The sequence below is a fragment of the Bufo bufo genome, chromosome 1 (genome assembly GCF_905171765.1).
Source record: "Bufo bufo chromosome 1, aBufBuf1.1, whole genome shotgun sequence".
Classification (NCBI taxonomy): Eukaryota; Metazoa; Chordata; class Amphibia; order Anura; family Bufonidae; genus Bufo; species Bufo bufo.
This window is the reverse complement of record NC_053389.1, coordinates 682,581,775-682,596,616: the sequence shown is the minus strand read 5'-3', so window position 1 is coordinate 682,596,616 and position 14,842 is coordinate 682,581,775. Positions and strand designations below refer to the sequence as shown.

Genomic DNA, 14,842 nt, shown 5'->3' with positions numbered 1-14,842 from the left:
CTACTGTACGGCCACACAGCGGGGCGTAGAGTGAAAGGTGCGCCGTTTGGTTTTTGGAAAGCTGATTTTTATGGACTGGTTTATTTACACCATGTCCCATTTGAAGCCCCCTGATGCACCCCTAGAGTAGAAACTCCCTAAAAGTGACCCCATCTAAGAAACTACACCCCTCAAGGTATTCAAAACTGATTTTACATACGTCATTAACCCTTTAGGTGTTGCACAAGAGTTATTGGCAAATGGAGATGAAATTTGAGAATTTCATTTTTTTGCCTAATTTTCAATTTTTAACCCATTTTTTCCACTAACAAAGCAAGGGTTAACAGCCAAACAAGACTGTATCTTTATTGCCCTGACTCTGCTGTTCACAGAAACACCCCATATGTGGCCGTAAACTACTGTATGGCCACACAGCGGGGCGTAGAGTGAAAGGTGCGCCGTTTGGTTTTTGGAGGGCTAATTTTGCTGGACTGTTTTTTTTACACCATGTCCCATTTGAAGCCCCCCTGATGCACCCCTAGAGTAGAAACTCCATAAAAGTGACCCCATCTAAGAAACTACACCCCTCAAGGTATTCAAAACAGATTTTACAAACTTTGTTAACCCTTTAGGTGTTGCACAAGATTTAATGGAAAATAGAGACACAAATTAAAAAATTCACATTTTTGGCAGATTTTCCATTTTAAAATTTTCTTTTTCCAGTTACAAAGCAAGGGTTAACAGCCAAACAAAACTCATTATTTATGGCCCTGATTCTGTAGTTTACAGAAGCACCCCATATGTGGTCGTAAACCGCTGTACGGGCACACGGCAGGGCGCAGAAGGAAAGGAATGCCATACGGTTTTTGGAAGGCAGGTTTTGCTGGACTGTTTTTTTTGACACCATGTCCCATTTGAAGCCCCCCTGATGCACCCCTAGGTTAGAAACTCCAAAAAAGTGCCCCATTTTGGAAACTACGGGATAAGGTGGCAGTTTTGTTGGTACTATTTTAGGGTACATATGATTTTTGGTTGCTCTATATTAGGCAAAGTAACAAAAAATAGAAATTCAGAAATTTCATCTCCATTTGCCATTAACTCTTGTGGAACACTTAAAGGGTTAACAAAGTTTGTAAAATCAGTTTTGAATACCTTGAGGGGTGTAGTTTCCAAAATGGGGTCATTTTTTGGAGTTTATACTCTAGGGGGGCTTCAAATGGGACAGTGTCAAAAAACCAGTCCAGCAAAAACTGCCTTCCAAAAACCATATGGCGCTCCTTTCCTTCTGCGCCCTGCCGTGTGGCCATACAGAAGTTTACGACCACATATGGGGCATTTCTATAAACTAAAGAATCAGGGCAATAAATATTGAGTTTTGTTTGGCTGTTAACCCTTGCTTTTGTTATGGGAAAAAATGAATAAAAATTGAAAATTTGCCAAAAAATAGCTGTTTTGGCACTTTTTATTTTTTATTATTTACAACGTTCATCTGACAGGTTAGATCATGTGCTATTTTTATAGAGCAGGTTCTTACGGACGTGACGATACCTAATATGTATACTTTTTTATTTATTTAGGTTTTACACAATAATATCATTTTTGACACAAAAAAAAACATGTTTTAGTGTCTCCATAGTCTGAGAGCCATAGTTTTTTCAGTTTTTTGGCGATTGTCTCAGGTTGGGTATCATTTTTGCGGGATGAGATGACGGTTAGATTGGTACTATGTTTGGGTGCATATGACTTTTTGATCGCTTGCTATTAAACTTTTTGTGATGTAAGGTAACAAAAAAATAGCTTTTTTGACACCGTTTTTATTAAAAAAAAAATTACAGTGTTCACCTGAGGGGTTAGGTCATGTGGTATTTTTATAGATCAGGTTCTTACGGACATGGCAATACCTAATATGTCTACCTTTTTATAATTTATCAGGGTTTTACACAATAATATCATTTTTGAAACAAAAAAAAATCATGTTTTAGTATCTCCATAGTCTGAGACCCATAGTTTTTTTATTTTTTGGGCCATTGTCTCATGTAAGGGCTCATTTTTTGCGGGATGAGGTGACGGTTTGATTGGTACTTTTTTGGCGTACATGCGACTTTTTTGATCACTTTTATTACCTTTTTTGGGAAGTAAGGTGGGCAAAATTTCAATTTCCTCATAGTTTTTATTTTTTTATTTTTATGGCGTTCACCGTGCGGGGAAAGTAACATGACCGTTTTATAGATCAGGTCGTTACGGACGCGGCGATACCTAATATGTGTAGTGTATTTTATTTTTATTTATTTTTTATTCAGTGATAAATGTGTTTTTTTGAAACTTTACTTTTTTCACTTTTTTTTACTTTTTTTTTTGACCCAGACCCACTTGGTTCTTGAAGATCCAGTGGGTCTGATGTCTGTATAATACAGTACAGTACAATATATTTTGTACTGTACTGTATTTTACTTACACTGAACAGATCTATGCTTTTAGCATAGATCTGTTCAGCACCATGGACAGCAGGATGCCTGAGAGGCGTCCTGTTGCCATGGGAACCTTCCCCGTCTGCTCAGTAGTGATCAGAACTGCGCAGACGGGGAAGGGGGTAAGCACAGGGCTGAGGGGGGCTCTCTCCCTCTCCCATCGGGGGGCTGCAAAGGCACAGAAGCCCCCCGATGGGAGAGGGAGGGAGCTCCCTGCGCTGTTAACCTTTTCCATACAGCGGTCCGTACGGACCACTGTATGGAAAGGGTTAAACGGCTGACATCGCATCGCAGATGTCAGCCGTTTATACCAGGGTGCCAGCAATGTGCTGGCACCCTGGTATACCCACTAGACACCAACGATCATTCAAGGGGAGGCGGGCGGGGGATCGCGATCCCGCCTGCCGCACCGCCTGCGACACCTCTCCTGCACCACCCGCCCACATAATATCATTCAGGGGTGCAGGGGGGTGAAAAAGCTTTATTTTAGACATACTAAAGTTTCTGATCCCCGCGGTCAGGGACCTCGGGGATCAGAAACTGCAGAAAGCGCTACAAACCGCAGGTCTGAATTGACCTGCGGTTTGCAGCGATCGCCGATAGGGGGGGTCACAGGACCCCCCTCGGCATTGACCCAAGGTGCCTGGCTGTGTGTGACAGCCGGGATCTCAGCTCTGTCATCATGTCTGCAGACATGGTGACAGTTAAATGCCATGACGTGTATACTCATCATGGCGCGCTAAGTAGCAGTGCGCCATGACGAGTATACTCGTCATAGGTCGGGAATATTTTCACACTATCTCCTTCTCTGATCGCTTCCCTGACAGGAATTGGGGCGATCAGAGAAGGAGAAGCACATAGTCCCTCCCTAAATCCCCCTTACCTGCCCCGATGCGCTGCGATTGGTCCCTCTGCAGTAATGGACCAATCACAGCGATCGCGGGCGGGTCAGAGCGCCTATACAGTGCCTGCCGGCTTCTCTGGTTGCCTAGCAACCCCAGCACGCCGGCTTCACTGAAGCTTCAGCGCTTCGCTCCCTGCGCTGACAGTGAAAGCCGATCACGTACATGCACGTGGGGATGCGGTGAGGCACCACATTCCCCCACGTACATGTACGTGATGTTGCGTGAAGGGGTTAATATGGGCGCTGGTGACTAATACCTTTTCTGGAAGATAATGAGCTGACCTAGCTGCCGCCACCCCCAGTCATGGCTGTAATACCGCCTGATTGGGTTACACTGTTTCTAAATAACGTGCGGTAAAGCTGTTCCAGAAGTGATTCATTCGCCGTCATACGGTAACATTCCTGATATTGACCAAAACTGTGAAAAATGATATACTGACAACAGCGTTGGGTTTTCTTGCAGCTACGGTATGTTATTTCCATCATCCTCATTTCTTAATAGACCTTGGGGTGAGCTCTGTTATATTGCTCATAGCAACATGTCTCGTATAGCCTTGTAATTTCACATAATGAAAAGCCCCCTCTGACCGTCATATACGACTTGGGACATGTTCTCACTCTAGGTGTATGTGCCAAGCATATCCAGAGGCTTCTGTTCACCCGACTGAAGCCAGAAGAGCATCCCTTTGGGGCCGGTATATGACAAGGTATGGAATAGTGCAGTAGACTACACTATTCCATAGGGAGATACCACTAAAGTTGGGAGCTTTCCCCAGGGCTGTGTCAAGCGGGGGCCACAGCATGTTGTAATCGGGCCCTCACTATCACCGTGGTCATGATGATCTGTACTTCTGTGCAGGGCAGATAATCAGATTTAATTATTCTGCTCATTTCATGTAGCAATTATCTCCACATTCTTGGTTTGAAGTCTAAACCAAGCCCTTTGTTTCCTACAGTGTCGCCACCTAAAAGTTATTGAAGGAGATTTATCAAAACCGCTCAAATCTAGGTCTTCACCGCTCATATCTAGGTCTTTGATATATATAAAAAAAATTAAATCCATTGATTTTTATCCACCCTGAGGCACCCTTAAACCCAGGGCCTCATCACTAGAGACGAGCGAACTTGTGTTTTCAAGTTTGGCGTACAAGGTTCGGGTTATCTAAGAATTCAGTTATGGATTCCGCTACCGCCTAATAGCGGAATCAATAACAAAATTCTTAGATAACACGAACCTTGTACGCCAAACTTGAAAACACAAGTACGCCAAACTTGAAAACACAAGTTGGCTCAACAATACTCAGCGCTCCAGGCGGCTGTGTTGACCACCATGTAGAGTTTCTAGATAAATCCACACAACGGGGATCCATTGTAACAATGCCTAAAACTGACAAGAATAGGACATGTTCTATTTTTAAATTTTTTTTTTTAAAGGGGCTACGGAACGGACATACGGAAACAAAATACGTTCATGTGCATGAGGCCTTATGCAGGAAATGTTTTAGGGCATTTTTTTTAGATTAGAGATTGCTAGTTATATAAGCCACAAATTGTTCTCTTGTAGTATTCTAAAAAGTTTCGTGGTATGTGTCACCCGCTAGACGGCAGCGCCAACAGCCGAACCGCTCTCCATGTACTTGCGTTGCTGCAGCCTGTTAACAAATACAAATGAGCTTAATGCCTGATTCATTTGCTCATTGTGCTTAACTCGTGTGCTCCCCGAGGCTCCCAGGGTTTAGTTTGTGGTTGATTTAGGAATGTCTGGATTTTTATTCCATATCACCAGGGGCATATTGCTTAGCACAGCCAGCACTGTTAAGAATCTGTTCTCTTTTACTCCTTGGTGGTTGTTTATCCTGTTGGTCAGTTTTTGGCTGTTGCACCTGTAATGAATAATGGGGAGCAGACTTGATGACTCTTATGACAATTTATGAAAGATACCGGGGAACATTTATCAAACTGGTGTAAAGTAGAACTGGCTTAGTTGCCCATAGCAACCAATCAGATTCCTCCTTTCATTTTCCAAAGGAGCTCTTTAACTTGAATGGCCCTTTAAGTATAATTATGCACAGAAGGTAGCCACGACCCTAGACGATCATTGTATGCATAAAATGTTAACGAACTTGAGGCATGAGGAGTCCACCTTCAGTGAACCTGAGGAAACAACATGTACAACAATTTTCTGATATAAATTATAGAACAGAATCTCCTCATTTTAGGAGCGGGATAGATTCTGATTATAGAGCAGGAAAGCTGAGCTGAACACTAATTCTCTAGGTACTGCCTTTTGGGAAGTGCATGCTTTTTTATGGCAGCCTGTGTGTTTTGCCCATACAGTGTATGCGTACGGTTCATAATTATTGTTCATATAACACGTGCTGTGTAAATGATGATTGTCAGGAGCCTTCCATGGTGGCTCCGTGCCTATTCTCCCCATGCATTGTGCTTGGTATCTGTCCTTCTCTTGGCCTGGCACACATTGCCTCTGATAAGATACAGAATTGATGAAATAACTTTGCAGCAGCTTGTGGCAGCTCCAGATGACATTTCCAAGGACGGTGGCTCCAGTCTGTCTGTTAAACGTTCATCTCCTCTCCGTCCTCTGCAAGTATGTGGAACATCGCAGTTGGAGAGTCCGAACAGGACGTCTCCTCCACGCTACTAGACACAAAAACCCAGTGCTAATTAACCACAGCTTTATTGGAACAGTCAAGGGTCTCATTTTGGTTTTCGGGGAACTTATTATCCAGCGTTCAGGTTGCTAATTTGAAGCAGGAGCTGGAGCCTTGCGTGTTCTGACACTACTCCTTAGTGTTTTATTCACTCCTACGATGTTTGGAGGAGGATTACAGCAATTTTCAGGGTGTTTTCAGGTCTTGCTTCAGTAGAAAAATGTAATGGTACATAGTAAGTAGCGCTGATTACATTGTGTCAGGCACAGTCCACCTCTTGGTTTGCTGCGCATACCAGTATCTCTGGTTAGCAGCACTTGCTATTCTTATGGAACCTCATTTCAGGACGATTGCTGTCATCCATCTTCACTGTATAGCAGAAAAAGTGGCTTCTCCAGTCCACCAAGTTCTTATGCCCAAGAAGCTTGGGAGGTGGATGTGGTTGACAGGCTCCATGAATGTGTCTTGCCATGTAGTTGGAAGGAAGGTATTTCTTTTATAAATGAAGGCCTATAATCCTTTTCAGTTACTATACACTATATCAAATGTACACTATATGATAGCCGCAGTAGATTCGGTGCCGTTCTGTGCAGGACTTCCCTGAGCATGTGCTACAGTTCTGATGGTCACTCATATAACGATCTTTATTATTTGTAATGAAGCCTCTGCCGCAGATCCGGTCAAAATGGCACCAAATACTGTCCAGTAAAATGCCAGGCCCCCATTATAGTCGATGGGGTCCTTTTGTGTCATGAACTACATCCTGCTGTTATTTTCATTGTTCTCCTTGTATAATGACGTGCAGATGTGACCAGAACCATATAATCTGGGTTAGCAGACAACACACTGCTGATGGCGAGGTGTGCTGTAGGTTAGCATTTACATGGAGGGCTATATGCAGACTTTTACTGGACAGCCTGTAACTAATACGGCAGGCTTCCCCAGGCTGGAGATGTGATTCATTACCATCACAATGTGTAACATACTTCCAAGAAATTGAAGTTAATGGCATCTTGAGAGGAGCAGAAGGCAACGTGAATGTTATTTGATGAGGATATAAGCTATTGTGCTGCAACGTGAAGCCTGAATTGTTGTATAATTTACTATCTGGAATGCTACTAGGCTGAAGGATATAAAACACGACTGCCTGCCTCCAGTAACAGTTGAGTGAGATGATGCAGCCATGGAGCTGATCTCCAATACCACATTTAACCAGTAGACCAGCATGGCGCTGTTCCTGGAAAAAAAAACAGCAATGTTTTTCCTTATCCTGTAGCATGCCTTTAAATCAGGGATCAGCAACGTCCAGCACTCCATCTCTGGTGAAACTACTAGATGTGAATGGGGCATGCTGAGAGTTGTAGTTTCGCCACAGCTGGAGTGCCAGTGGTTGCTTTCTTTAAATTGCTTGTACTAGTGTTGACTGTATTAAACAGCCAAGTCAATGCTTGCAGTGCTCTGATGTGTGTGTTTTTATTTTTATTTTTTTCTCCCGTTTTGTCATGATGGCACAACGCTTTTCCCAATGAGTTGTTACATGTCTTTTTGCTGCAATGTAATAATTAGAGTAACTATAATCAGTAACATCTGAGTACTGTTAAGACATTGGGAAAAGTTAGTAGAGCCACCCTATTTGTATTGAGTCTTCTTTATTAAAGGGATTGTCTGGTTTATAAAAACCCATGTGATAATACTGAGTTAATACTTGGGTCCACCTTCAACACCGTCATCTATTACCCAGAGCAGAGAGCAGCTACAATGCAGGATCCAGGATGTCCATGGACAGCTTATTGATTTCAATAGGAGCTGTGCAGTGCTTAATTTCCCCTGTGGTGGCGCTGCTGGAGAAATGAGCACAAGCTGGTGGCTACTCCGCAGATTACAGCTGATTGCTGGGGGTCCCATCTACTACCAAGGCGTGATTACCTTACTTTGGGTGGAAACTTTGAGCAACAGTAAAAAGTTGACTGACCCTTTAATCCCCTGCTGTACTAGTAAACTTTAAGTTTAATCCATTTCCGAAACCAAATCTGATCAAACGTCTTCTCTGCAGCCAGTGTGAAGTGTTGGCCTTAGAAAAGGTGCTGAAATCTTTAAGCGGATTTTTCTGTTCACCACATGACGGTCAGGGGAACACCTGCAGTCACGCTCTATTCTTCATCTATCCTTCCTGGCCATGGAGCTCTCGCTCATTAGTGAGGCTCACAGCTACCCACTGTGAATAGCTCTCGGAGGCCCCTACATTTGATACCCCAACCGTGAAATTCCTCCTCCCCAGTCATGTTGTTTGCTGACCAGACAGATGACTTCTGCCTGCTTACTGTCTAGAGCTAGGGTCTCGGAGAGAGCATTACTGCAGCGGCTACCACTGAGCTGTCAGCAGCTTCACTACATTGCTGTGGTATTACTCATCCCCACACCATCATTCTTCATGTATGTTCCTGTTTTGCTTCTACTTGCCAAATTTGTTTGGGTTATTTTTTATTTTCTTCAAGGTGTTGCTATTCAGCTACTTGTCAAGAATCTAGAACAGTGTAAATTGGCTGATCTAGGCCTTGTGCCTATGTGATTGCTTTATTACGATAGAATGATACCATTTGAAATATGAACTTGAATCAGGTACCTAAATTTCCAATTTTTTTTTTTTTTTTCCCTACAGATATGGAGTCAGCCCTGAGAACATTATCCTCTATGGCCAAAGCATTGGCACTGTCCCTACAGTAGACCTAGCATCACGTTATGAATGTGCAGCTGTCATTTTACATTCCCCCCTCATGTCGGGGCTGAGGGTTGCTTTTCCCGACACAAGGAAGACCTACTGTTTTGACGCCTTCCCCAGGTAAGACAACATTTTGATTGCACAGATGGTAGTCTGGAAGCATTGCATTCATTATGTTCAGAAATGTATTCAGTCACCTCGAAAAAATCTGTTGAAGGGGTTATCCCATGACTAATCTAAAAAATGAAAATTTAGACGACATTTAGTACATGGCAAGCTCTTTCTAACAAAGCTAGAACCAGCCCTGGACCTCACATGGATCCAGAGATCTCCACATTCATTGCTCTGCTAGATTTATATCAAGCTGACAGCTCAGGGGAGTGTCTTTTCTGCTGCAGCTCAGGGGCGTGTCTCAGCTCTCCCTATCACAGCTCAGGGGCGTGTCTCAGCTCTCCCTATCACAGCTCAGGAGGCAATTGAAGGATGAAACTGAGCATGTGCAGCCTTATCAGTGAGGAGGTCAAAGAAATAAGGAAAAGAACATACAGCAGGTGGTGCTATACATATACATTTTATTGAATAGCTCAGTGGCTATGCGAAATTTTTAGTTATATGCTATTACAAAAGTATTCAGATACAGGTGCTGGTTTGAAAACCTGTAGAATATTTTTCGTGGGACAATCCCTTTAAATCGTAAGGCCCCGTTTACAGGATTCCACTGGCAATGCATGTACATGGGGTATTTTATACTACAGTTACCATACGTGGGGATATCTTCCTCAGTGTGTGAGTATTTCACCCTCAGTGTATCTGTTCTGTCAGAGGGGATCATATTACATTCTCTCTTAAAGAGGTTGTCTCATGTCAGCAAATGGAGTTTATCATGTAGACAACGTTAATACAAGGCACTTAGTAATATATGTCCATATTGCTGCAATTGATTCCTTTTTATAATCACATTATATACTCCTTGTATCCATAGTTACGACCACCCTGTATTGTGATTGTCCATATTGCCACCTTTGATCCATTTTTCCAAATCACATTATACATTGCTTGCATCCAGGAGTTATGACCAACCTGAAGTCCAGCAGTGGTGGTCGTGCTTGCTCACTATAGCAAAAAGCGCCAGCCTATGTGCAGTCCCGGTCACCAGAGAGGCCGGCACTTTTCCCTATAGTGTGCAAGCACGACCACCACTGCTGGACTTCAGGTTGGTCATAACTCCTGGATGCAAGCAATGTATAATGTGATTTGGAAAAATGGATCAAAGGTGGCAATATGGACAATCACAATACATTAATAGTAAGTGCCTTGTATTCATGTTGTCTACATGATAAAGGCCATTTGCTGTAGTGAGACAACTCCTTTACACTGCTCAATGGAATAGACGATTGTTGGGAAGGAAGCATTCCTTCCTGACAATCATCTGCCAGTCAGTGGAGGTGACTGCTGCATTTACATGCAGCGATCTCCTCCACAGTATGGGGCGGAGCGATCGCTAATACCATCGCTCATCTCCATACAGAATCATTATTTGCTGGCAGCAGAGTGCTGTTTAAATGACACAATCTGCTGCCAACAAGCGAAGATTTAGGACTTTAGGTGTCTGCACCCGCGATCATTACCCGATGAACAAGTGTTTCACTTGTTCAGTGGGTAATCGGCAGCACCTTTACACAGGCAGATTATCCGAGTGAACGCTCGTTAGCGATAATCTGCCCACACATCAGGCAGTGTAATGGGGCCTTTAGTCTGAGGAGTGGAGACATCTGATTGGTCAGGGCACACAGCACAGTTGTGACATCAGGAATAACCTGCCTACTCGGCACCGGCAGGTTATATATGTACTGCATGTAATACACATCTACGGCTACCAAAGGAGACATCTGGATCTTTGTTTTGTAGCGGTAGACACTATCACAGTACTGGCGGTAAGCAGGTGCTATGAATTTTTCCTTGATTAAAACCATCCGTTTTTATGGCAAGCTGTATCTGGGACGTAGAGGCCGCCATCTTCTGGGTAATCTTCCCCCTTATATTATTAATCCTGTGTTCTTTACTTGCCAGACTCCCCTTATTATTGTGCCGTCTGCTCAGTATTAGTATACCGAGCGCTCCTAATTGGTCCTATCATCTTGGCGTCCTGAATATAATCCCTCTATTTTCTGAGATGACGGCTCACGGTCAGCATTCGATTACCCTGACATTTCAGGGAAGAAAGTTTCAGCTGTGGAGGAACTATCCACACACTGTGCTGTTTAAACATTGCCTTCTCCGCTGGTCGGAAGAGTAGTTGGCCAAGGGAACCATTCCAGTTTCTGCAAAATGCAAATACTGTTTAACTGGAGCAAAGGAAAAACCAGCGGCAGAAATGTCACTGCTGATGTAACCTGAGCAAAGGTAAATGTGAATCCTGTGTTTACACCCTGTCTTATGAAATATTCAGTCCTGGTAATCAAATTAAAGGGGTTTCCAGTATTAAAATGAATAAAACATAATCCTTGTGCAATGAAATGTTCTGCAACCTCCCATTATACTCTGTGTTTGTCACTCTATTCAAGGTATTTGTTTGCTGTCAGTGACTGGACATATTCTCAGTCAGTATCGGGTCTTATTCTGCACAGCAGTGAAGTGTCTTAGCAGTCCTTGGAGATAAATGTACCGGTCTAGGTAAAGCTTTATGGGCCGTGAGCGCACCGTTTTGTCGCTTACAGGAGATTGCATTTACAGTTCTAGCAAACGGAAAGGGAAAACCAGTCCATGTGAGGTTCACATTTCCTGCACTGTCCACGCCATGATGCCGTGAGTACAGAAGAGTACGGGCAGTGGAGCTGGCACTCATGGCATTGAAGATGGTTATGATGCAGTGAGTTCAGGTTCAGCCGAGCTGCAATTGGTCTGCAGAATGCGGCCTCGGTCTCGCGGACCAGTTTTCCTTATCTGTTTTTAGGTATTTTATGAGGTTTTAGGCCCTGGGTGTAGACAAGAATGTCCCAAATTCCAAGAAAAGGTCTCGAGATGCGTTTCCTTGGCCGAAATATCAGACAGGGGATGACATCAATGCTTGATTGGTGGGGCCTGACTGCTGCAACACCTGTAATCACAGACATGGCAGCAGCGATAAGAGTGCAATTTCATCCTTCTCCAGGTGACCCCTGTTCAGCCTGCTATAGTCAGCGAACCACTTGTGGTCTTTGGAGACAAAGCAGTCCTTAGCATTGCTAGTGACCCTGCCCCTTTGTTTTGGCTATTTGATGGGACTCTCAGTGGTCAGACCCCGACTAGCAATATGCCATCAGTGCTCGTCCTAAACGGGTTGTGTCACTTCAACAAATGGCATTTTTCATGTAGAGAAAGTTAATACAAGGCACTTACTAATGTATTGTGATTGTCCATATTGCTTCCTTTCCTGGCTGGATTCATTTTTCCATCACATTATGCACTGCTTGTTTCCGTGGTTCCGACCACCTGTAATCAACCAGTGGTGGTCGTGCTTGCACACTATAAGAAAAAGCGTCAGCCCCTCTGTTGGCCAGGACCGTTGGACAGACATAGGCTAGTGCTTTCTCCTACATCGTGCAAGCACGACCACTGCTGCTGGATTGCAGGGTGGTTGTAACTATAGAAACAAGCCGTGTATAATGTGATGGAAAAATGATTCAAGCCAGCAAACAAAGCAATATGGATAATAACAATACAATAGTAAGTGCCTTGTATTACCTTCTGCTACATAATAAATGCTAGTTTGTGAAGGGAGACAACCCCTTTAAGATAATCCATTTTAGTGTAGACATTGTATTAGGCTACTTTCACACTAGCGTTCGGAGCGGATCCGTCTGATGTTTCATCAGACGGATCCGCTCCGATAATGCAGACGTTCGCATCCGTTCAGAACGGATGCGTCTGCATTAAAACTTAGAAAATTTTCTAAGTGTGAAAGTTGTCTGAGCGGATCCGTTCAGACTTTACATTGAAAGTCAATGGGGAACGGATCCGCTTGAAGATTGAGCCATATAGTGTCATCTTCAAGCGGATCCGTCCCCATTGACTTACATTGTAAGTGTGGACGGATCCGCTCTCCTCCGCACGGCCAGGCGGACACCCGAACGCTGCAAGCAGCGTTTAGGTGTCCGCTCACTGAGCGGAGCGGAGGCTGAACGCTGGCAGGCGGATGCATTCTCAGTGGATCCGCCTCCACTGAGAATGCATTGGGGCCAGACGGATGCGTTCGGGGCCGCTCGTGAGCCCCTTCAAACGGTGCGCACGAGCGGACACCCGAACGCTAGTGTGAAAGTAGCCTTAACTGTAAGTCTGCGCATATAAGTTTTCTAATAAAAAATTCTTTTTTCTTGCAGCATTGACAAAATTTCCAAGGTGACGTCCCCAGTACTAATAATCCATGGAACAGAAGATGAAGTGATTGATTTCTCCCATGGCCTGGCTATGTATGAGCGCTGCCCACGGGCTGTTGAGCCTCTGTGGGTGGAAGGAGCAGGGCACAATGACATAGAGCTGTATGCGCAGTATCTAGAAAGACTAAAGCAGTTCATATCTCATGAGTTACCCAACTCTTGAGAGCTTCCTCCGGTCTTACCTCATTTACTGTGAACGGCAGGAGCGACGAGTCTATAAAGACGTGTCCACTATGGTGCTGGGCAACCATACCAATGCCCAAATATGCCCACACTGGGGCTGGATTATTCAGATCAAGCATCCAGTGGCACCCGTCTTTTCTTATTTAGTTTTCATTTTTCTTGTTCATGTGCTGTCAGCTGCTGTAACTAAAATCTCAGCCTTTTAGAGGAGTCCACAAATAAGGATCCGGAGTCTCATTTTCTAGAGCACAGTTTATAGAACATGTTTACACGACAACATTTTGGAGGACATCTCATTAAGCTGACTGTTATTCCCGTAAGAGAGGGGAAGGGGGGAAAGCAAAAAAAAAAAAGCTCTGGGGCCGCTGGCTTTCTTTTTGGATCTGATGCCGAATTTTAGCTGATACTACACATATATTCTACTTCAATGGATGATCTTTTTTAACTGAATCAAGAGGAGTTTTTTGCTTGTTTGGTAAATTATACACCGTGGTATTGTGGTGGGGCATTTCCTGGCAGATTTGTTATTCCCGGTAGGAAGCTGATTAATTAAAGTATTTATCTATGGGTAAATTATTTCCATTTGATATCATGTACGACGAGTAAACGGATAGAGTTCATAGGTCAATAATAATCTTTTGATAAATTCTTAACCCGGGCTCATGGGACATTCGCATAAGCAGAATGTGATGTAAAAATTTTAATGTGAACCTTTCTTAGTAGAAAATTGTAACTCCTTTTTGCCTTTTTGTTTCTGTTCCCGCACTCACGAATGCATTCCATATCTGTTATCGACACTAAAGTCTTGCCGTTCTGTTGACTTCTTGTCCTTAGAAATGACTGGCCCATTTTTTTTAAACTACTCCAAGGGTTTTGTTAACTTTTTATTCCTGGATTTGTTTTCTTTTTCTATTAAGTGGTTTTTTATAAGGATTTGTGAGAGAAACTCTGTAAGACTACAAAAATCCGACTTCAGTTTGTAGAATATTTTCCCTTTTTTTTTGACACTGGAAAGGCACAAACTCTTGAGTGTAACACTACATGTTTGGGTCTGAATATGTCCCCTTGCTGGAGAGATGTAGGCTCGACTCGGTTCTCTATCCCTGTGGATGAACGGGTGAACGTCCCTTTTCATTGATTTCTGGCATTAAAGGGATTGTAGACCTGAAATATACTGTGAGTCTAAGAAATAGTTTTGTTAACAGAATATGCTCTGATTTGTTTCTTGTTGCTTGAGGACCGTACTAAATTGTGTTGGAATAAAGACTGCATGGAAAGGATATCTCAAGTCTGCCGTTGTCTTCATTTCGGTTCAAATGGAACATGTCAGAAAGTTACCTACTGTTTGAAGTCTTTGTTTAATGCCTCATTCACACGTCCGTGTTTGGTCAGTGATTTCCATCAGTGATTTTGAGCCAAAACCAGACGCGGCTCTAAACCCACAACAGGAGCAGATCTTTCCCTTATACCTTATGTCTGTGGAGGCTCCAATCCTGGTTTTG

General features: G+C 43.5%; 1 protein-coding gene across 1 annotated transcript in view; it reads left to right on the top strand.

Moving 5' to 3' along the window:
* Positions 1-14,622, top strand: part of ABHD17C (abhydrolase domain containing 17C, depalmitoylase) — a 44,770-nt gene extending 30,148 nt beyond the window's left edge. The window contains exons 2-3 of the mRNA XM_040414145.1: positions 8,683-8,862; positions 13,101-14,622. Of these exons, the coding sequence (XP_040270079.1) occupies positions 8,683-8,862; positions 13,101-13,320 (400 nt within the window). The 3' untranslated portion in view covers positions 13,321-14,622. The remainder of the gene's footprint in view (positions 1-8,682; positions 8,863-13,100) is intronic.
* Positions 14,623-14,842: the final 220 nt, after the last annotated feature.